This window comes from Micropterus salmoides, unplaced genomic scaffold, assembly GCF_014851395.1.
Source record: "Micropterus salmoides isolate LMB-PRFRI ecotype aquatic unplaced genomic scaffold, ASM1485139v1 Ms_hic_scaffold_2, whole genome shotgun sequence".
NCBI lineage: Eukaryota > Metazoa > Chordata > Actinopteri > Centrarchiformes > Centrarchidae > Micropterus > Micropterus salmoides.
This window is the reverse complement of record NW_024041150.1, coordinates 53255524-53280425: the sequence shown is the minus strand read 5'-3', so window position 1 is coordinate 53280425 and position 24902 is coordinate 53255524. Positions and strand designations below refer to the sequence as shown.

At 41.0% G+C, this 24902-nt stretch overlaps 1 protein-coding gene across 1 annotated transcript; it reads left to right on the top strand.

Moving 5' to 3' along the window:
* On the top strand, window positions 1–19397 carry LOC119912747 (zinc finger protein 721-like). Its single transcript, XM_038732038.1, has 3 exons — window positions 1–133; window positions 3717–4533; window positions 17533–19397. The coding sequence occupies exons 1-3, from the start codon at window positions 41–43 to the stop codon at window positions 18495–18497; spliced, it is 1875 nt and encodes a 624-aa protein (XP_038587966.1). The 5' UTR covers window positions 1–40; the 3' UTR covers window positions 18498–19397.
* The last annotated feature ends 5505 nt before the right edge of the window (window positions 19398–24902 follow it).

The following is a 24902-nucleotide window of genomic DNA, read 5'->3' as shown; positions in this document are numbered from 1 at the left end:
GGAGACCTGCTGGATCTCAGAGACCAGGACCGAGAGCGGGATGGAGGAGGACAACCAGGACCCGGAGCCCCGGAGCAACAACGTCCCCGGAGGACAAACAGCAGGCTCGAGCTCTGATAGCACCGATGTTCAGGTCAGTGTTCATGAACACAGCTAGCAGCTAACAAGAAGCTAACGTGGCGTTAGCTCGGCCTGGTTCCGACACGTAGCTTCATATTGACTGTAAACAAGATGTAATGTAGCAGGATTCAACAGTGGAGCCATCAGAACCCCGTATCTCTACAGAACCCACACTTAATGTGACGGTCGGAACCGGAGAGGAGGAGCAGGAGGAGGAGCAGGAGGAGGAGGAGCAGGAGGTAGCCTGCTGCCTGGGTGTTAGCATGCTAGCTAGCTTGACAAAGCTAAAGCTAACTTCCTGTTCCGTGTGACAGTTTAGCTTCCGGTTTACTGCGATACATCTGGGATTATCACCAGCTAAATGAAGCCGTCACTGTCTGACAAATCTAAAAGTGGGTTTCAAACATTTATTATGCTTCAGAATACAAAAAAGGCGATTTCACTGCTTTTTACATAATTGGACCACATTGGACCACATTGGACCAGGTCCTGAGAAACATGGACTGGATTGTCCCGAAGAGGCTTCGGTTTCCTCGAGAGTTTATGTGAAGCCTTTATTCCGTTAAGGAACCACAATCAATAGATGATCCTGGTTCTGTTCAATAACCGGACCTTTAGGTGTGAACCCCTTTAAACATGACAGAGAAAAGATGCATGATTATTAAAGTGTAAGGGTGTTCAGGGTTTTTTCTGGCTCAGAATGGGACTTTGGGGTGGGGGATTTTGCATTACAGTAAGGTCTTTATAAGGTAACTGTTGTTTACTAGCCTACAGGGACTTGGCCAGCTAAAGATAAATTAGCTCGGACCTGCCGCTGTTTGCTTCGCAACAGTCAGTTTAGATTTATTGGGGGTTTACGATACTCGGGTACACAGCTTCTCCACCTCTCAGTCGCTGTAACTAACATGACCCACATAATATACAATACTGCAACAAAACGGACACAAAACACAGAAGAAGAGCCATCGAACAAACACTTCAGTAAAGTTACTTTCTGTGGTCAAACTGTTATACAGTGTGACACAATCTGGTCATAATATTCAGTCTAGCTCACTAACAATTTCAGCGTTGCTGAAACTACATACTGCCCCTTTAATTTTTCTGAATTCTGTGTTTTACAATGTAAGCACATTTTGTGATGTGTGTGATCATGTGGTGGATAGCCCAGACAGAGCCCAGACCTGAATCCAACTGAACATCTGTGGGGTGATCTGAGGAGGGCTGTGCACAGGCGACGTCCTCGCAATCTGACAGATTTGGAGCGCTTTTGCAAAGAAGAGTGGGCAAATATTGTCACGTCAAGATGTGCCATGCTAATAGACTCCTACCCAAAAAGACTGACTGCTGTAATAAAATCAAAAGTATTATTCTAAGGCTGTGCACAGCTATGCAACCAGGTTATTGTAAGGTTTAAATTTTTCCCCCTTGAGGATTTCAGTTTGTTTTTTAATTGAATTGTTCACATTATAGGTCACATTAAAGGGTGACGAGGTTCTGACATGATTCATCTTTGTCTCATTCTTTTACATCACAAGAACCTGGCATTTTGTGTGTAGAATTTTGTATCCTGTTTACTTGGACGGGCCGTCCAGCTATAGTAGCACCTGCCAAAGTATATTTGGCAACCTTTAGCATTCTGCAGAGCGAGAGAGAGAGATGATATTACATTAAGCGGATAGCAGTGAACGCACCACTGCAGATGTCACTAACATTAGTTTGTTTCGACCCACCTGCAGCGCACTTGAAAACTGAATCACAGATGAGTTTATTAAACATGGCAACTTTATGAAAGGTACTGCTGATGCAGAAAGTCAGCAGGGACACATACAGGGAGAGACAGACAGAAGGAGGTCGAGCAAGCCGGCGTGTTTGCCGTGAGAGGTAGAGGCTAGGTGAGTGTGGGGGGAAGAGAAAGGAAGCAGATTCAAGCAGTAAATTAACCCTAAAATAAGGTGGAACATGACCTAGAATAAGCTACTGTCAACTGTGACATCTCCATTTCTTTCAGCTGCTGGGATGTCTCTCTCTTTGTGTTCTATGTTGCAGATGCCAGTAGGTGTGTTTAAGATCATCAGTTAATGGTGCCACCTGGGCCCGGTGTTCTCCAGTATATGTTCTGCACTGTGGGCTAGAGCGTAGGGGAACCCTGTTCTCTATGCTCCACGCTCCTTGTTATTTTTGTTTCTTTGACCATACAACACTCAACTCTCAATTACTTCAAGCATGCGTACCTGCTGACATGACTGACCTACTGATTATCACACTTCAGAGGATTATTTAAATATTAAGTTATTTCTGTTAGCTTAAAAATAAAAGTAATGGTACCTTTTACTGCAGTTTTGTGTCATCGTACTATTCTTTTTTGTCGATAAAACAATATATACAAATACAAAACAGGCCTACACGTCTACCGCGATTTTTATCTCCGTTTCAGAACCGTTACAGCCCTCCGCTGAAATTTAACCTTCAACTTATACTCTGAACAACAACAACGCAACACTTGTTTTTGCCCCCATTCATCAGGAGCTGAACTCAAAGATCTAAGACTTTCTTTATGTACACAAAAGGCCTATTTCTCTCAAATATTGTTCACAAATTCTGTGTTAGTGAGCACTTCTCCTTTGCCGAGATAATCTATCCAACTCACAGGTGTGGCGTATCAAGATGCTGATCAGACAGCATGGGTATTACACAGGTGTGCCTTAGGCTGGCCACAATAAAAGGCCTTAGGCTGGCCGCAATAAAAGGCCACTCGTCACACAGCACAATGCCACAGATGTCACAAGTTTTGAGGGAGCGTGCAATTGGCATGCTGACTGCATGAATGTCCACCAGAACTGTTGCGCGTGAGTTGAATGTTCATTTCTCTACCATAAGCCGTCTCCAAAGGCGTTTCAGAGAATTTGGCAGTATATCCAACCGGCCTCACAACTGCAGACCATGTGTAAGCACACCAACCCAGGACCTCCACATCCAGCATCTTCACTTCCAAGATCGTCTGAGACCAGCCACTCGGACAGCTGCTGCAACAATCGGTTTGCATAACCAAAGAATTTCTGTAGAAACTGTCAGGAACCGTGTCAGGGAAGCTCATCTGCATGCTCGTCGTCATCATCAGGGTCTCGACCTGACTGCAGTTCGTTGCCGTAACCGACTTGAGTGGGCAGATGGTTACATTCGATGGCGTGTGGCACTTTGCAGAGGTGTTCTCTTCAGGGATGAATCCAAATCTAGTCAAACAACAGAAGAATTTGCACCACAGAAACAATTAAAATAAAAGTGTGCTCTTTAAGGAGATTTATTTCCGGGCTATTCATCTCTCTTGTGCATTTTCTGCAATGCTTTGAAAATAATTCCAGCTGTCTGCATTTACACACTTTCTACACAATTTGCTTGAGTACGTAAGTGTGAACAGTCGGGCATACATGCTAATAGCATACTGATCATTTATTTAGTATGCAGTACATACTAGGTGTGTATGACTGAGTATGTAATAGACAGAACATATTCAATTTGTGCTCAAAGGTCATTTATGGTTTTAGATGGCTCGCTTCACCATGATATCTCACTTACTGTGATTCTCTTTGTTGCTGTAGAGACGAGATGGACTGAAACGTCACCCCTGTCAGCACTGTGACAAGTCATTCACAACATCTAGATATTTGAAGATTCATCTGAGAGTTCACACTGGAGAGAAACTGTACAGCTGTGACCTATGTGGGAAAACTTTCACTGAATCACGTCACTTAAAAATCCACCACCGTATTCACACTGGAGAGAAACCGTACAGCTGTGAACAGTGTGGAAAAACTTTCGCTCAATCAAGTAACCTAAAACTCCACCAACGTGTTCACACTGAAGAGAAACCGTACAGGTGTGAACAGTGTGGGAAATCTTTCGCTCAATCAAGTGACCTAAAAGTCCACAACCGTGTTCACACTGGAGAGAAATTGTACAGCTGTGACGAATGTGGGAAAGCTTTCATTACATCAAGAAAACTTCAAGTCCACCAACGTGTTCACACTGGAGAGAAACCGCACTGGTGTGAACATTGTGGAAAAACTTTTACTCAGTCAAGTCACCTTAAAATCCACCAACATGTTCACACTGGAGAGAAACCGTACTGGTGTGAACAGTGTGGAAAAACGTTCACTACATCAAGTCACCTAAAAATCCACCAACGTGTTCACACTGGAGAGAATATGCACAGCTGTGAACAATGTGGTAAAGCTTTCACTACATCAAGTGAACTTCAAAAGCACCAACGTGTTCACACTGGAGAAAAACCGTACTGGTGTGAACAATGTGGGAAAACTTTCGCTCAATCAGGTAACCTGAAACTCCACCAACGTGTTCACACTGGAGAGAAACCGTACTGGTGTGAACAGTGTGGGAAATCTTTCGCTCAATCAGGTGCCCTAAAAATCCACCAACGTGTTCACACTGCAGTGACATCGTAAAGCTCTGGCCAATGTTCCAAAAGGAGATCCCTTAAAAGACACAAATGCATTCACAAAGCATCAGTACAATACAACCACCTGTTATCATGTGACTGTGTTGGACTGACGTCATTTGATGACAGCTGACGAAGTTCTAGGGCCTTTCTCGTTTCCCAAATTTGGGCCTCCTTGATCCCCGAGCCTGTGACCCAGAAATCGATCTCAGCGTTGCATCTTGAAAGACATCTCAATTCCTAAAATGTACATCGAGGATCGAGGAGGCTTGCTGGAGGAGCTATTAGCGAGGGTAGATTGATGTATCCTATCGCTTATTTCTCTGTAGTGAATGATTAGGTTACGATCTGACTGTTTTCAACAGATGCTATAATGATTATTGGAACCTTAAGATGTTTCGATGCGTTATAATGTTGACAGACACGTTACTGGATAGTGAAGATATGATCTGTAGCCTTTAATGCTGCTCTTTCTAGTATGTATTGCCAGTTGTAGATCTCGTGCTGTATTTGATGCTCTGTGGATGCGTGTATGTTGTTCCTCAAATGTAAGTCGCTTTGGATTAAAGCGTCTGCCAAATGAGTAAATGTAGTGCAAAGAGTTGGTCTGCTTATCTGACAGAGATCACAGCTCAACCAGTGGACAGATGATGCAGCTGTCATTTTGTTAAATGCCTGTTTCCTCGACTCCTCTCCTTGTGTTTCCTCCTCTATTCCTCGAGCTTGCATCTAGGATGGGATGGACTTGGACACGCCGCGAGGAGTCGAGGATCGAGATGGCACAAATTTGGGAAATGAGAAAAGCCCCTAGAAAGCGGAAGCTCTTCTTTGAAGCAGAACAAACCTCTCAAAGTGGCTCCTGCACCAACCCATGCACCATCTCTTCTGCCTGTTGTTTGTACTGTTTGCAACAGTTAATGTGTCCTTGTTGTTAATATATAAATATAATGTAAATATATCAGTCTGAGGGAAGCTGATCCAGTCACTTCCTGTTCTGCCTCTCCTGATTGAATCCACCTGATCATGACAATGACGACATTGATGATTTAGACCAAACTGCTTAAATTAAATATGTTTTGATCTCTTAGCTTGCTCACTACTCAAGAATGTCTCTGTTCTACCATTTATTTTGTCTACTAATGATGTGTCTGCTTAAACAGTAAGATGAGAGCATTCATTGATGAACTGACAATTTGTTATAAACTTAATGTGACCATGTGACGGCCGAAGGGGGATCTGTAATAGAAACATTGACATTTATTCATTTAATTGATGCTTTCATCCAAAGCGACTTACAATTGCTATATATGTCAGAGGTCACACGCCTCTGGAGCAACTAGGGGTTAAGTGTCTTGCTCAGGGATAGTCTTATCCATTGCGCCATCACCACCCCCAAAAAGATTTTACCTGTCTGTACTTTTAATAATCCTCTATATGTCATTACTTTATGTTCTTTGCTCATCTTATGTGGTGTTATAATTTCCACTAAGTGTACCAGTGTTTTGATATAATGACCTTCTGTGAGATTGTTTTGTTTCATGCTTTCCTGTGAGAAAGGAGTTTCCACTGTGGCTCAAGGCTGAGAAAGGCTTTTCTGTTGGACTCCACAATTATTCTCTAGCATTAAATGTCTTCTCTGTTTCTCTGGGTCAGACTCTCTAACAGCCCTCTGGTGTATGAGCTCTGCCCTTCAGCTGGATCACTCTGTAATTCTTACTTTTAATAAAGATCACAAAGACAAGTTTTTCTTCAGACGTTGGTTCTGTTGTCAGTATTGGAGAGATTACGAGAGGCATTTTTACTATGAAGGTATGAAGGACACACATTACTGTGTTGCATGTTGGGACCTGGTTCAAGCTGTTTAAACCATATTAAAATGTTTTGGTATACATATTTGGTATTTGTTATACACTTGGTATACACCAGTGCATCCTTCGCGGAAGTCTCACTGACTGACACGCCCCTTACTGGGTAGCAGTTATATTGATTGGTCGCAGCAGCTGATCAAACTGATCTGATACATCAGGACAGATAACACTCAAGTGCATCACTGCAAAGTCATAAGCTATATTTGATTTGCTTTATGATTCACCTTCTGGTTAAAATCTGAGTTCATTGTAGGTCAGAACAACAAAGCTGCTGTGCTAAAAGAAAATCGTTGGATTGATATGATGGAACACAGTGATCGATCTGTGACGAGTGATTGGACTGAAATGTATGGAGTTGTGTTAAAGGATATCAGAAGAGGAAATAAAAAGAAATCCTAAAACTGAGCTAAAGTAGACTTAGATATGAGTTACATCATTTCAATTTCCCTTAAACACCCCTAGTGATGATGATGATGTTGGAACGAACAACTCGTCCTTTTTCACATCAACACACTCGGAGCTGGATGGAAAACGCTGAGTTAACAGAGCCAGTCCATAAGCAGCTTCATGATACCCAGACCAGCTTCAGGATTCAGGCCCCAGATTGAGAGAGCAATAAAGATGTATTACATTAAGACATTTCTGATTTGGATTCCACACACATGGAATCATCTTCATTTGCAATCATCACAAAGACATTCGGAGCCTCTGCTGCTGCTGTTATTCCCTTTTACACTTCTGGAGGAATATTAATGTCCACTTTTACAGTCCATTAGATCAGCCGACCAATCAACAAGCAGACTCCAAGAAAATAGCCAGACTTCATCACCAAAACAACAAGCTCAAAATCAGGTTTATTGCAAAGTAGCTTTTAACTTAGAGTGATTTTGCTTTTGTGCATTAATAGGAATTATATAAACTAAAAGCCAACAAAAGACAAGAACTGTAACCACACCTGTACGCTAAAGTCGATTTATAATAATAAAGTGACAGCTCTCTTTCTTACTACTTCTGTTTAGCTTTTAATTTTTCCAAAGCGCTTCACAAGTTTCACAAGCCATGAATTTTTGACAGATGTCTCTTGATTTAAGTTAAAATGTTACAGTATTACTCAGAACGTAATGACAGAATAATAGCGGTATATCAATTAAAACATCTTACAGTTTTGGCGTATGCAGTCTATATATTCTCACACTCTACCCCTCCTGCAAATCAGAGGCAGAACACATGAATCTTTGCCTGTGCGTGTAACTAGTCCACCAGTCTAACCCTCTGCACTCCTCAGAGTTTTCAAACACGTTGCTCTGAAAGGTAAAAGGTCCTCAGCAATGTTGAAGTAAACTTAATTACCTGAACTTGTTTTAAGGCTGTTTGGAGTCTGAAGAACAGAACAGAGTCTCCCTCTACCAATATAGTAATGCTGCTTTGATAAACTCTGCAGGACAAAAAGATTTGAGTCTGCTGACAAATATTATTTACACAAATGTAGATTTTTGAAGCCTCTATACGTCTTTTAAAATCTGTGAGTCACATTAATAAGAATGAAGTGAAGCGAGAGTGTAACACTCATTAGAGGATTTAACCGTCTGCAGTTTCAGATTTCAGTCATTTCCACCACAAATGTGTTCATCCAACCTGAACACTGTCCAGCCGAGAGTTTTAGAGGCTTAGTGCAAGTTGGATTTAATAACACAAATTTAAGATAAGATGGTTCTTAATTGATCCCTGGAGGAGAAATTCGGGTGTTACAGCAGCACAATGACAGAAATACAGAACAAGAATTATTAGTTCAGCTGATGCTTTTATCCAAAGAGACTTACAATAGCTCAGTGTTGGGCAAGCTACAAGCTACATTAGGCCTAGTTTATATTGAACTAACTTCATTCCACAGTAGCAATAGAAGAAAGACTAAAAACCTGCTCCAAACAGTGTGTGCAAGAGAGAAACTCCTACTGAGTGCCATATCATTTCAGCTAAATGTAGTTCATCAACCATTGTTGTTTGTACAAAGTAACTTAATTATCACATGATTAATTAATTATATATTTTTTATTGTTTATATGTGAAACCAAGCTACTGAGAAATGTAGTTAAAATAGTAACGGTGCTACTTGTAGCGACGCTACTGCCCAACACTGCTTGATATGTCAGGTGTGACAAGCCTCTGGATCCAACCCCGGACTACCACCCAAAAGGCATACTTAGACCTATCCACTGCGAACGTACAAATAAATAAAAAATTATCATTATATCAAATAAAAATAAGAATGAAATAAAAACTAGAGAAGAGAAAACTCAAATTACAGCACAATGTTAATGTAATAAATTCAGGCACTGTATTGCTGCTACCATCGCAACTTAATTTCTCCTCTAACAAGTTTTTTTTACTAAGATGATGTTGCTTTATCAGAAAACGGCCACTTGTTAACAGGAGAAAGACTGATCTCCTCCTGTATCTGAAGGAGATCCAGCTGCAGCTGACAAACGTGAAGGAAGTTCCCCAACGAAGGTTAAAACCAAGGGCAACTGGACTTGGTTGAAGATACTGGAAGACGTTTCGTCCCTCATCCAACGGACTTCTTCAGTTCTGACTGACTGGCAGGGAAACTCAGCTATTTAACCTCAGTGGGGTCGTTGGCCCGGGTCATCGATACCGTCGATGTCTGATTTTTATTTTGAATTTGTGGTTTCTTTTTAGACCATTTGCATTTGTGAATCTAATATTTCTCATTAAAGATAAAGAGGTTAAAATAATCTTGTCATTAAAAATATAATGTCTCTTATTAATTTATAGTTATATATTTACGTAGACAGAGATAAACGTCATCACGTTTTCAACTTCCTTTAACTTCCGTTACGTCTCGCGGGCCGCAGGACTGAAGGCACAGAGTATCCCAATATGGTAAAGCGAAGACTGGAAAATCAGTGGGGAACTTATCTTCAGATATATACAGATGGATCCCAAGATCCACAAACTGGGAAGTCAGGCTTTGCTTTTTATATCCCACAATATGAATATGTAAAGCTTAAACGACTGTCTGAGGGGGTATCGGTGTATACAACAGAACTTCTAGCTATTATATGGGCACTAAAGTGGATAGAGGAAGTGCAACCAAGGAGAGCAGTAATATGCTCAGATTCGGCTTCAGTGTTAAAAACTCTGGGAGGAAGTAATATGGGAGCTCGGCCAGATCTGTTTATGGAGCTGATGGTTCTGTTGTATAAAATCGAAAAGGCTGGAGGGTCAGTGGGATTTCTCTGGGTCCCTGCACATGTTGGGGTAGAAGGGAATGAGGTGGCAGACAAGGTAGCAAAAATGACTCTGAAAAGAGATATTGATTTAGCAGTTTGTATTGGGGTCACTGAATGTAGATCTGTCATTAAGGAAAACACTATAGTAGTATGGCAGAGGCAGTGGGAAAAGGAAACAAAGGGCCGGCATTATTATGCAATACAAAACAAAGTAAAGACAGAGCAGAGTTACTTGGGTAAATCCAGAAGACAAGCTGTAATTATGACAAGACTAAGGCTGGGACACTGTGGATTTGCATGGGATCTAGCGAAGATAGGCAAACATGAGGATGGGCTCTGTAGAACCTGCAATCAACAACAGACTGTTAATCATGTGTTTATGGAATGTCAACAGTATAAAAGGCAAAGAGAACAACTGTATTCTGAGGTAGCAGGAGATGGATTACAAGCAGTGACATTGAGAGATATTTTGAATCCTCATGAGAACCAATCAAGGATAGTGGAAGCAGTCATGGATTTTATATCTGCAACAGGATTAGCCCTCTGAGAATGAAGGTGCTATAAAGCGATACCGAGACTGAACTGTGGGTGGCAGCAATATGCCGTAAGGCATCTAGTCTGCCGGAAAGCCAGTAGAAGAAGAAGAAGAAGAAGAAGAAGAAGAAGAAGGGCCGCAGGACTTGATCCGACGAGCTCCGACAGTCACAGAGGAGACCTGCTGGATCTCAGAGACCAGGACCAAGAGCGGGATGGAGGAGGACAACCAGGACCCGGAGCCCCGGAGCAACAACGTCCCCGGAGGACAAACAGCAGGCTCGAGCTCTGATAGCACCGATGTTCAGGTCAGTGTTCATGAACACAGCTAGCAGCTAACAAGAAGCTAACGTGGCGTTAGCTCGGCCTGGTTCCGACACGTAGCTTCATATTGACTGTAAACAAGATGTAATGTAGCAGGATTCAACAGTGGAGCCATCAGAACCCCGTATCTCTACAGAACCCACACTTAATGTGACGGTCGGACCCGGAGAGGAGCAGGAGGAGCAGGAGGAGGAGGAGGAGGAGGAGGAGGAGGTCTCTTGTAGCATGTAGCCTGCTGCCTGGGTGTTAGCATGCTAGCTAGCTGAACAAAGCTAAAGCTAACTTCCTTACTTATGTGACAAAAAAGGCCATTTATTATTTTGGCCGCTAAATATGTTAACGCGCCCCATGTTACTGTCCTGTGTACCACTGTCGATTCAGCCTGCAAGAAATGATATAACGTTGAAAAGTGGAGCGATTTGTTTGCTAACATTAGCCTACAGTGAAGCAGCCAGCTAACGCTACAGTAGCTCAGACCTGCCGCTGTTTGCTTTCTGTAACGTTTTCAACTTCCTTTAACTTCTGTCACGTTCAGTTTAGGTTTATGTTGTTTTTACAGTACTCGGACACACAGCTTCTCCTCCTCTCCGTTATCATTAGAAAAGCAGAAAATTATTTAGACATCATCAGGGGATACATATAAAATGTTTTAGCAAAAAAGTTTTAAAATTAGGAATATTATAAACTCAAATAATATAGATGAAAACTCTTGACCCTCTGATTATTTTCACGCCTTTTCACGCCTCCCCTCATGTGCACGATGATACACACATCAGTTGTCAGGGAGACCCGTTTTATTTAAATGGTTGCCAGCAAGATCGGACTTTCACTTCCTCTTTACTGGACATGGTCTAATCTGAAATCTGATCATGCACAACCATAGGCCTCCGGAGGCCGAGCAAAGGTCAGGGCACAAGAGACTGCAGAGACACATTCAAATATAAAACAGTATATCAAACAAAAACAGCTTTCTCACTTTAACTTTGCGCTTTTGCAGGCAATGATCATCAGTCGCAGGCAATCAGAGTTAAAACGCAGGCAAATCATGTTACTATATGGCTTGTATATTTTTCAGGCAGTCAAACAGCTTTCTGTGAAGGCTCCCCAAGAACCAGAACCAGTTGCTTCCAGTGTCCTTTTCTTCAAAATTATCTTATTCTCACAACAAATGTCCAAAAAAAGTAACTTAAGCTAGAAAACAAGCTGCTGATCACTGCATTATATTCTGTTTGAATTGTGACCTGAATTTTCTGTTTCACATTTTTTAAATAAAGACAATTAATTAACAATAAATTAGTGCAGAAAATGTCTCGTGAATGCAGGAAATTAGGTGTTTTAATGATAAAAATGTTCTAAATCAGTGGTTCTTAACCTGGTGGTCGGGACCCCCCTGGGGGCCTCAGGCCCCGATCAGACAGAAAGCATTTTGCGGGTTCGAAAACGCGAGGCGCACAGCAATGGCTTTTGGTTGAATTTAGAAAAGATCAAAGCGCTGCGGTTTTTTGATGTTTATGTCTAATCAAAGATTACAGCGCCAGCGATCTGTAATCTTTGGTTTGCCGCTAATTAATAACTTTCATATTATCAGAAACCTGATCACAACTCACAGGTCTGAGTCTTTTGTTGCTAAAAAACAGAGCGCCTCCTCTGACACTGTTCTGAGTGTGTGAGGTTACAAACATGCAGGAGACGGGGAAACTGAGATCCGTGTGGGCACATGAGACTCTCAGAAAGGGGAGACACCGCTGGTCCAGGAGCTGCAGCGTACGTTACTACCCCCGTACTTTAGCAGCTCTCCGTCGGCCAGCGGCGTCACTCCCCCCGCTCTCCCTGGTCCAAACCATGCTCTGGATCCGTCTGTGACGCTTTCGCAACATTGCGTCAAACAAATTTCTAGCTGAAGTTGAAAAATTTGAACTTGAGCGAACCGGCGAATGTTGGGACAAACGCCTCTGCCGCACCACCCCGAGGGAATTTGTATCTTTGCATTGACTTTCTATCTAATCAAGCCGCCCAAAATGCTGGATTCGCTTTCAGTGTGAACACAGCTTAAGGGTTGAGGAGTTATTTCTGACTCACTTTGGTTTTAGGTGTTTCTCCTGGAAATACAGGTGCTGGTCATATAATTAGAATATCATCAAAAAGTTGATTTATTTCCTAAAGTTGGTCAGCAGCAGGAAGCATGAAGTGCTCTAAAACTTCCCGGTAGACGGCTGCGTTGACCTTGGACCTCAGAAAACACAGTGGACCAACACCAGCAGATGACATGGCACCCAAACCATCACTGACTGTGGAAACTTTACACTGGACTTCAAGCGACGTGGATTCTGTGCCTCTCCTCTCTTCCTCCAGACTCTGGGACCTTGATTTCCAAAGGAAATGCAAAATTTACTTTCATCAGAGAACATAACTTTGGACCACTCAGCAGCAGTCCAGTCCTTTTTGTCTTTAGCCCAGGCGAGACGCTTCTGACGCTGTGTCTTGTTCAAGAGTGGCTTGACACAAGGAATGCGACAGCTGAAACCCATGTCTTGCATACGTCTGTGCGTGGTGGTTCTTGAAGCACTGACTCCAGCTGCAGCCCACTCTTTGTGAATCTCACATGAGGGGTAAGAAAACATCGAACTTTATCATTATGAAAATAAACAACTAACCCAGCTGTTAGTACTCACTATCAAGCTAGCATGTTAATATTGGATCGGTTTAAAAAGACTGACTTTGATTCAGTAACGAGCTGGCTAGCTAACTGTTAGCATCAGGTAGCTGTGCTAACAGCTGTGCTAACATTGGGCAAAGCTAAAAACAGACTGATACACATTTTCCTGTTTCCATCAGTTACACTACACGAAGGTGAATTTCGTGCTAGACTCATAACACGTACGTTGTTTTGCATGTTAGAGCTTCCATGGTGACAGCAGTATTGTCTCTGAGGACTGCACCCCAGAGCCAAGCACAGACCGGGACAGGACCGGGGTCGAGGCGAAGCAGAGGAGGGAGGGCTGCCGGGGTCCGAGGAAGAAGAGGCAGGACGGGGAGGACGAGGTGCAAGCGGAGCAGCACATACCTGCGTCGAGCTTCACACTCCAACAACAGCATATGAACAGGTGTGTATATATATACATATATTTTAATAGTACAGTACATTATTTCTCTGTGTACTTGTCTCAAAGTTCCTCTGGTGTTTCCCTCTAAGCCCTCTGACTGTCAAAAATAAAGTGCTTTATCAATGTGTAATCGATCACTGTGGTTATTACTTTTGTTTACTGATTACAACAACTAACTACAGCTCTGCTGCAGCCATCGGCTCATCTGTGTCATGTACATTGACCTGGTGTGTAATGTGGACACAGAAGTCCTGTTAGAAACAACAAGCCCCTGTTCAATAAAAATATCTGATCATGTTGATGAATGTTCTTTCCAATTACACCAATCTTTCCCATTTGGGGTTCTAACAACTATATATTCCTTTACAGGCCAGAATCTGAGGACTGTGGACAACATCCAGACTACAGTGTTTCCATGCACCACACATGGCTGATCTTCCAGACTCAGGACAGAGTAACAGGCAGTTCAGTCAGGCAGCAGACAGACAGTTTGTAGTGTGGCAGTGTGGAGCACTTAGACACAGAGTCATGATACTGAGTTGCTGTTTCTGGAAGACTCACAACTGTTCTCCTGATCCACCAGGACAATACAGAGGTTTAATCCTAGCAGGGTGGAAGATGTAATGTCACTAACTGCTACACAAATAATTCCATCCACTGTACACTGTACATTGTTCTTGTTTTATTCCCAGGAGGGGAGAGAAAATACAAAGTATATTTTTCCCTGTTCTGGATGTTATTTTCATTCTTTTTTTAAATAAAACATTGAAATTGATAAATGCCTTTTCTTTACACTTATAGCATAAACAATCAAACAACTACATTTATGTCTGAAAAGACATCCAAATGTGGTATAACACTTGTTTATTGTTATTAAATACTACTAAAACTACAACCTGTATCACAAATAGATTATTTTTAAACGTCAAATAAAAATAAGTATATAGGAAGAAAGACAAAGTTTGTCCAGAGGTGTCCTGACTGATTATGAAGACAGTTCAGACTTTACTCGTGTCGCTGCTGTGGAGATGATTAAATATATCACAGTCACCTCTCTGACATGATTACCACATTTCAAAACCAACCATTTTACTTTTTGATTTATATTTTGCTGTATCACAGTTGGGGCAGGGACACCTGACTGAACCCCATGTTGACGGGGATCATCAGGTCTCCTGGTTCTGCTTCTAGGCATCTCCTCAGTAGCAGACAACAGGAGGAGGAGGAGGAGGAGGATGACGGCACTCTGGAGGTCTGCATTGTAACTGTAGTCCTTCTCACCTTCAATGAGTACAATCTCCACTTCCTGTACTTTTTGTTGTACACCTTGCTGTACCTGATAATACAGAAAGGAGGATCAGCTTAGTGAAAAGTTTGTAACACCTGACATCATTCTCTTATAGAGCAGTTAGCATTTCCACATAAAATGCAATCACATCAATAAATCAGCACCATCTGTCTGTATTCCTCAAACTGTTTAATATTTTTTGACTCATCACTTATAAATGTATTGAGTAAAATGCACAAGAGTTCTCATAATGCAACATACTGAACTGTGTCATCAGCTTTTCTCCTGGCTGGACTGTGGACACGGTGGTTGTAATCCAGGCCAGCCAGCATGGTCTGATCAGTGAAGTACAGGGTGTTGGAAGACTGCAGGTGACCTGAGGGCACAGTAGAAATAAAACATACAGGATTTTTTTTACTTCTGGTAAAATAATTAATGGCAGTTACAGTAAAAGGTTTTCACACAGTAGGTTTAGCTGTGAACATTGTCAAACTATCCTTTGGCCTTCATTGTTTATGTATACTAACGTTGAAATGTCTTTCTCATAACTACAAACACACAGCTACATCACCACATTTGTAAAAGTAACATACAGTCAAACATCAACTGCAGACACAAGATAATCAAACAAACCGATTAGATTCAAGGTAAAGATAACGTAAACAACAGCTCGCGCTGATGTTTTCCAGCTCACCTATACATCATACAAGTTTCACTTTTTGAATGGAATTACTGAAATAAATCAACTTTTTGATGATATGCTAATTAAATGACCAGCACCTGTATATTTCAGCACTGAGTATTTCATCAAATAGTGTTAACCCAATATTGTGAATCGTTCATGCAGCTAAGTGTATCATCACACCCCTAATCTGAACCCCCACCACTTTTCAACACAAAGTGTATCTTTTGTAAATAATTTTCTCAGGCTTAAAATTCATAGAGATTTTCCATTATACGGCAGTGAAGTTGGTATTAAATTTTATCCTAGATGGTATTAAAAAGTCTTAAATTTAAGTTTGAGAATCTTGGGGGTACACTGATTTTTTCAGAGGTGCTGAATTGAACATTTGTTTGAATGTGTGGTGATATTTCTGTCTGATCACAAGTGTTTTCAGTTCTACCTCTGATCAAGAGCAGTGAGACGGGCTCTGTGTTGGTCAGACGGTTGAAGGGGGGGGTAGCCTACTACCATATCAGCAGAGCAATAACGCAAGGTAATGCACAGAAGTGGGGCAGGTATATTTTGTTAAAATTTAATGACTTCAGTCTCATTATATCTCGTAATATTATATCTCAAATTATTATTCTGCATATGTCAGAGAACACATATGTATGTGGGAGAGATTTGTGTGAAGGAAGTTTTGAACATAAGCAGAAAACCTGCTGAAACATAAGAGCTGTTAAGGTGCACGGGTTCATAACTGAATTAAAATGAATTAATTTATCATTGAGGTGAAAAGGTGCCACGTGCACATTTAAAGACTTTAGGTTACTTCAGTCATGTCTGCATGTGTGTTGACTCAGCAGGGATGAAATAAAATGAGAAACAGGAGAAACATATTTGACAGCAATACAGAATGTCTGAGAGCCTTACAGCACTGTATTACACCATATATTTTTATCTTTTGAATTGTCACCTGAATTTTGTGTTTCCTTCTATATAAATAAAGACATTTCCTCAATGAATTGGTGCGGAAAAATTCACCAGAATGCAGGAAATTACATGTTTAAAGCCCAAATCTTTCAGGGGGTGGACCCCCAAACCCCCCCTCTTAAAATTGTTTGTTTTAATAATTATCAGTAGTAATTATAAAAATAATAATGTATTTATAAGGCCTATGATATTTAATAATGAAAATGTAGCTCAATGATTTATAGGGTTCAGTTTGACAAGGTGGCAAAGTTTTCAAGGGTTGATACAAGTAGAGGTCATTTACTGTTGCTTATGCGACTCATCTGGCCATCATACGTTGTCACGTGATTTTTTTCACCACACGTAGCAAAACTTTTCCAACTCCCAGTTCTGCAGATTTCCAGGCAATTCATCTCTCCTTTCTGCACTTCCTGCAGTGCTTTCAAAATAATTCCAGTTGTATGCATTTACACACATTTTCACATGTAATTTTTTTGTTTTACCTCCAAAAGCAAACAGTGGCCTTTACAAAGTTTCCTTGAGTACTTCAGTGTGAACAGTCGGGCATACATGGTAATAGCATACCAATCATATATTTAGTGTACAGTACATACTCGTAGTAGGGTAGCAGGTGATTTCAAAGATGTGCTCTGTCATTTATGGTTTTAGATAGCTCGCTCCACCATGACTTACTGTGTTTCTCTCTGTTGATATAGAGAAGGAGAGGAAGAAATGGACTCAAACGTCACCGCTGTCAGCACTGTGACAAATCCTTCACAACATCTGGATATTTGAAGATTCATCAGAGAGTTCACGCTGGAGAGAAACTGCACAGCTGTGACCAGTGTGGGAAAACTTTTACTCAATCAGGTGACCTTAAAATCCACCAACGTGTTCACACTGGAGAGAAACGTCACTGGTGTAAACAGTGTGGAAAAACTTTTGCTCAGTCAGGTACCCTAAAAATCCACCAACGTGTTCACACTGGAGAGAAACTGTACAGCTGTGACCAGTGTGGGAAATCTTTCAGTCAATCAGGTGTCCTAAAAATCCACCAACGTATTCACACTGGAGAGAAACTGTACAGCTGTGACCAGTGTGGGAAATCTTTCACTACATCTGGTGCCCTAAAAATCCACCAACGTGTTCACACTGGAGAGAAACGGTACTGGTGTGAACAGTGTGGAATAACTTTTGCTCGATCAGATTCCCTAAAAGTCCACCAACGTGTTCACAATGGAGAGAAACCGTACTGGTGTGAACACTGTGGAAAAACATTTGCTCGTTCAGGTACCCTAAATATCCACCAACGTGTTCACAATGGAGAGAAACCGTACTGGTGTGAACAGTGTGGAAAATCTTTTGCTCAGTCAGGTACCTTAAAAATTCACCAACGTGTTCACACTGGAGAGAAACTGTACAGCTGTGATCAGTGTGGGAAAGCTTTCACTCAATCAGGTGACCTAAAAATCCACCAACGTGTTCACACTGGAGAGAAACTGTACAGCTGTGATCAGTGTGGGAAATCTTTCACTACATCTTGTGCCCTAAAAGTCCACCAGCGTATTCACACTGGAGAGAAATGGTACTGGTGTGAACAGTGTGGAACAAAGTTTGCTCGATTAAGTTCCCTAAAAATCCACCAACGTGTTCACACCGGAGATAAACCATACTGGTGTGAACAGTGTGGAAAAACTTTTTCTCAATTAGGTACCCTAAATATCCACCAACGTGTTCACACTGGACAGAAACCGTACTGGTGTGAACAGTGTGGAAAAACTTTTGCTCAATCAGGTACCCTAAAAATTCACCAACGTGTTCACACTGAGATAAACCATAGCTGTGGCCAATGTGGCAAATCTTATACCAACAGGAGAACCCTTAAAAGACACAAATGCATTGACAAAGCATCATTGTGACATTTTTCACAGTGCCAAGCTAGCTGTTTCCTCCTGCCCTGAATACAACCACCTGTTATCATGTGACGGTGCTGGACTAATGTCATGTGGTGACAGCTTAGAAAGTTTGATTTGGAAAGAGCTGGAAAGCATTACAACAGCGAATTAAATTGCAGTAGCCAGGTTACAACCAGTAGAGGGCAGTCTCTGCATTTTTGTAGCACTATACATAGAATAGTTTACAGTAAAATATTCAGATTTGGACCTGAATCCATCAACAACACTACTAAATACCCATACACATTGGTAATCAGGTGAAATAAGAAGTTTGGGGGTTAAGTGACTCTAAGAAGACCATGGGATGTGGTCAAAAGCTAAAACAAAGAGGTAGTGAGGCTTGTGTTCAGACTCCTTTATTATAGATGCAGTGTTTACCACACATTGATTTATTTGTGGCGGTCCGCCACCATATCAACACTGACCGCCACGTATAGATTTTTTTTTTTACTAGGAGTATTCGCGCAGCACCTCCACTCGCTCCCTCGCTCTCGCTCTCATGAACACCGTTGCACAAATCTGTCTCAAACAACTCTGTCAATGTCAGAGACCCAGCTTGAATGAAGTTATTAGTAAACATGTAAAGAGCTTGGTTAATACGGAGAGCTATATTAACATTTGAATATAGCGGGGTTGTCGATGTTCGCACGCTTTATATAGCTGGTAATCGATATCGACAATCACCTACATTACATTTACATTTTTTCATTTAGCTGATGCTTTTATCCAAAGCGACGTACAATTGTTATAAACGTTAGCGGTTACACGCCTCTGGAGCAACGAGGGGTTAAGTGTCTTGCTGAGGGACAAAATGGTGGATGGGTCACAGTGGGGGATTGAACGTGGGTCTCTCACACCAGAGGCTTTGTCTAATCCACTGCGCCACCACCACATTAAATAATCTGTATTTTACATCTATATTCACTTTTATTTTCTATTACTGAAATAAGGTTTTTTTCAGACTAAAAGCAAATCCAAATCGAGTCAATGCAAAGAGACAGATTCACTCAAGTTGGCTCCAGCTGAGGTGAAGACATGTCAGCTCAAGTTTGAAATGTTTCATCTTAAATAAAAGATTCTCTTTGATTCTTCAAGAAGCTCCTATTCAGATCGCAGGATCTTTTGGTCTACTTCACTTTGTCAGGCAGGTCCTATTTAAGTGATTTCTTGATTGAGTAGAGGTGTGGGAGTAATCAGCCTGTGTGGCTAGAGAAATTGAACTCGGCTTTCCAAAGATGTGATAAACCAGTTGATTGGTTTTAACAGGGGGGCAATCACTTTTTCACACAGGGCCATGTAGTTTTGGATCCCCCCTACCCCCTTAAAGGTTCAGTGTTTAGTATTTCTGAGGATCTATTGACAGAAATGCAATGTAAGATCCATAACTGTTTTCAGTGATGTGTTAAGACCTTACATAATAAACCATTATGTTTTTACTATCTTGGAATGTGCCATTTATATCTACATAACTGTGGGTCACCCCTTCCATAGGGGTGGCGATGTTGCAATGGATACGACACAGGCCTTTGGTGTGAGACACCCGGGTTCAGCTCCCCACTTTGATACATCCACCAATGTGTCCCTGAGCAAGACTCTGACATAAATAGCAATTGTAAGTCGCTTTGGATAAAAGTGTCAGCTAAATGAATAAATGTAATGGACGTCGCCACATTGCATTGTTGTTTCTACAGTAGCTTAAAATGGACAAACAGCCCTACAGAGCATGCTTCTTCACTACGTTCTTGTTCTACTTCTGGTAGAATTCAGGCAGTGTAGACACTCATCACTATGTTGAATACGTACATTAGAAGTAGAAGTAGTAGTAATAATATACAGCAGGGGTCAGCAAATAACTTTTGCAACAATATGTTGTTTGGTCACCTCAGTCGGTAAGGCACAGGACTCGCATCTTAAGGGTTTAGTGTTTGATCCCACCTCGGGACAACTTTCTCTCTTCAATAAATGGTTTCTGCAGCAAATGTTTCTGAGATCACGGCATGTGCTGCACTGTTTTTGTTTCAGTGTTTGATAGGCATCCATGAACCGATGCTTTTGCATTTCCCCGGGATCTCCAGGCAGAGGACATTTAGGGGAATCACGTTTTCTGACGGCTCTTTTAGAGGTGTGTCAAGCAGGCTACTAACTCTATTAATGTCTTTCAGAATTTTTCAAAGTAAAAGCTTGGTTCAACTCCAAATACAACACTGCAATAAACAAGCTTCTTGTGCTTTTATTTTGAAGGCGAAACTACTAAAGAGGAAGTGATACTGTTGCTGTTATGACAGATCAATTGCAGCATTGGTATTAGGGCTGAACGATTTTGGAAAATAATCTAATTGTGATTTTTTTTTGCGATTTAATATGCGATTAATTTTTAAGCTCTTTACCTTCTGTTTTATTCAAAATGGACAAGCAGCAAATCGGTGTTCAGATTTCCTAGTCCGTCTTTTTATATCGCAATAAGCTAATAAAAAATACTGAGTTTGAGGTTCAATTCAAAAGTTGGCCAACAAAAATAAGTGTAATAAGTGTCGCCTCTCGTGTTTAATAGACAAGCTTAGTAAATCTCCGACAACACCGAAGTTCCCCCCACCTCCTCCCCCGCAGCCTTTGATGCTGGTAAGCGGCGCTCTGGCTGTAACCAGGCTGTAACCCGGGACAGACTGGACCTCTTTCGAACTTGTGAGTTTGGTCTGAAACGCCGTTTCACTGATATTTTCTGAGCTGACTGGTGGCTGTGTGTGTACCTTACTACACGTGTCTTTCTGTTGTGCATTTTTCCTATCTGTCAAAGCGGCGGATGGCCCGACGATTTCACCCACCATGTTACCCGTGGGCGGCTGCTGCTACTTTCATTCCTTATGTGTATATAGACTAAAGTTTATATAGTGTCAGCTTCTGTCAAGTTTAAGGCCATTGTACAACAAGAAGCCAAGGTACAGTGTAATGTACAGACAAAGCATCAACTTTCCGCTTGGGTGTCATGTGACCAGAGTGTAATCGCAGCTTTTGCGATTAGGAAATCTCGTTTTATTACTTCACGATAATATCGCAAATGCAATTAATTGTTCAGCCCTAACTGCTATTAAAGTATTTATTTATATTTTTTGCCGCTATCAAAGCACTGTAATCTGACCATGGGCTAGATATTATTTCTGGCAGGCAGTTTTGGCATGGAGACTTAACCACAGAGAATGAATGTGTTTTCCTTCTCAATCTTTGTATAAACTTTGTCTAATGTGTGGTTTATAATAGACTGTGTTGCAGAAACAGTGACAATGTTACACACTCTTGACTTACATTTTCCACGTTATCTGTCAGTGGCCAAGTCAGAAAACATATGGTTTTACTGAATAATTAAGTAAATATAGTTTCTTAATATATCTACCAAAAAAAGTTACAGTGGCTGTCTTATGCTCTAGGGGGGCAGTGGTAGACTGGACAGATGGTTGCAATTCACAACCCTCGCCACTAGATACCACAAAATCTTACACACTACCTTTTAATAATAAAAACCTTCATTTAACAACTGCATGTTGTGGTTACTTGTGTTATCTTTATCTAATATTTCTTCTATTATTTGTCTGATGATGTGTGACCAACATACTAAACAAAAAGAAATCAGACCATTATATACAGTGAGAAAAAATAAGTATTTGAACACCCTGCTATTTTGCAAGTTCTCCCACTTAGGAATCATGGAGGGGTCTGAAATTGTCATTGTAGTGTCACAATGTATGATTTTTTAACTATTTATTTGTATGATACAGCTGCAAATAAGTATTTGAACACCTGAGAAAATCAATGTTAATATTTGGTACAGTAGCCTTTGTTTGGTCAAACGTTTCCTGTAGTTTTTCACCAGGTTTGCACAGCAGGAGGGATTTTGGCCCACTCCTCCACACAGATCTTCTCTAGATCAGTCAGGTTTCTGGGCTGTCGCTGAGAAACACGGAGTTTGAGCTCCCTCCAAAGATTCTCTATTGGGTTTAGGTCTGGAGACTGGCTAGGCCACGCCAGAACCTTGATATGCTTCTTACAGAGCCACTCCTTGGTTATCCTGGCTGTGTGCTTCGGGTCATTGTCATGTTGGAAGACCCGGCCTCGACCCATCTTCAATGCTCTAACTGAGGGAAGGAGGCTGTTCCCCAAAATCTGGCAATACATGGCCCCGGTCATTGACCAGCTCCTCCCGTGTAGTTCTGGGCTGATTTCTCACCTTTCTTAGGATCATTGAGACCCCACGAGGTGAGGTCTTGCATGGAGCCCCGGTCCGAGGGAGATTGACAGTCATGTTTAGCTTCTTCTATTTTCTAATGATTGCTCCAACAGTGGACCTTTTTTCACCAAGCTGCTTGGCAATTTCCCCGTAGCCCTTTCCAGCCTTGTGGAGGTGTACAACTTTTTCTCTAGTGTCTTTGGACAGCTCTTTGGTCTTGGCCATGTTAGTAGTTGGATTCTTACTGATTGTATGGGGTGGACAGGTGTCTTTATGCAGCTAACGACCTCAAACAGGTGCATCTAATTTAGGATAATAAATGGAGTGGAGGTGGACATTTTGAAGGCAGACTAACAGGTCTTTGAGAGTCATAATTCTAGCTGATAGACAGGTGTTCAAATACTTATTTGCAGCTGTATCATACAAATAAAGTTAAAAAATCACACATTGTGATTTCTGGATTTTTCTTTTTTAGATTATGTCTCTCACAGTGGACATGCACCTACGATGACAATTTCAGACCCCTCCATGATTTCTAAGTGGGAGAACTTGCAAAATAGCAGGGTGTTCAAATACTTATTTTCCTCACTGTATATACTTTTAATAATCCTTTATGTTCTTTGCTCATCTTATGTGGTGTTATAATTTCCACAAAGTGTACCAGTGTTTTGATATAATGACCTTCTGTGAGATTGTTTTGTTTCATGCTTTCCTGTGAGAAAGGAGTTTCCACTGTGGCTCAAGGCTGAGAAAGGCTTTTCTGTTGGACTCCACAATTATTCTCTAGCATTAAATGTCTTCTCTGTTTCTCTGGGTCAGACTCTCTATTCTCTGCTGTCATATTGGAGAGATTAAGATACTTGTCTACAATGCATCTTTACAGTGTGAAGGTACTTTTCGACATACATCATGCATGTCGGGATCTGGTTCCATCTGTTTAATCCCATACTAAATGTTTTGGTATACTGTAAAACTTTGAATAATAGCCCTGGCTTTTATGTGCTAAAATCACTGAATTGACCCTGCCTTTATTTGGGACAGGCGTCCATATGGGACTTTAATTCTTTTTGCACAAAACTGAAACTACTATCAAACAGTTTTTTATTTCAAACAGATGTATTATGTAAAATTATCAAATGATAAAATACACATCATTCATTTGATCTAGCTCCGACAGATGGCTTATGCGCTTTTATTTTGAAGACAGCAACCTAATGAAAACACAACGAGTGCAGGAGACAGAAGTTAGCAGACAGAGAGCGATGGACTTCACATGACAGGATTCACAGCTTGGATACATTCTTATGAAAAGCTGTTTTGATTCTTTTGATCGTTGGACCCTTACAGACTAAAGGAATATAATGTAGCCATGCAGGTTACACCGCTAAATCAAGAAGTTAGACTTTGGGTCTCTTTGTTTCAGTTAAATGAACTTAACATTGGTAATGTGGAGAATCTAACCGATCCAACGATGTTCAGCATGGCCATATTGATAAATTGATCATACATTTAAACATGAATATTTGTTTTAACGATCTAAGCAGCTAAAGCGGGCGACCCCGCAGGGTTTAAGAGGTTTTACACATCCAGAGAACTTCTATAAAAACAAGACCAGGTTTATTTGTCAAAATGTGTTCCCACACCAGCCAGTACGTCAGTTAGCGGCGTAGACGGATGACTGTGCACAATATTGTTTTGCATTAATTACACTGACAAACTTAAATCTCAAATGATATTGCAGAGACATATTTCAGTTACTAATTAGTTTATTATTAAACTACATAGGCAAATGTGACACTAAAAATTGTTTTCAAGTTTTAGTAAGCCTGTGTTAAATGCACGTATTTGAAACTTTAATGATCACATGATGTCAACTTTGCAGGTTTTTCACCTTATAAAACACATAAAACATACATTTTGATGTTCATAAATATCACCATTTAAGTATAGACCCTTAATATATTTATTTATTTACTTACAAGATAATAAGCACGACAACTATAACATGATAAGTTGATGTATTTAGTTATATGAGCTCAAGTGCAATTTGAACAGAATCATTAGTGTTTCAATATTATTATTTTTATTTAATTTTATTACTTCAGTCATCAGCTACTGATAGGGGTAGTGTCTCAGATACTTGTGCAATG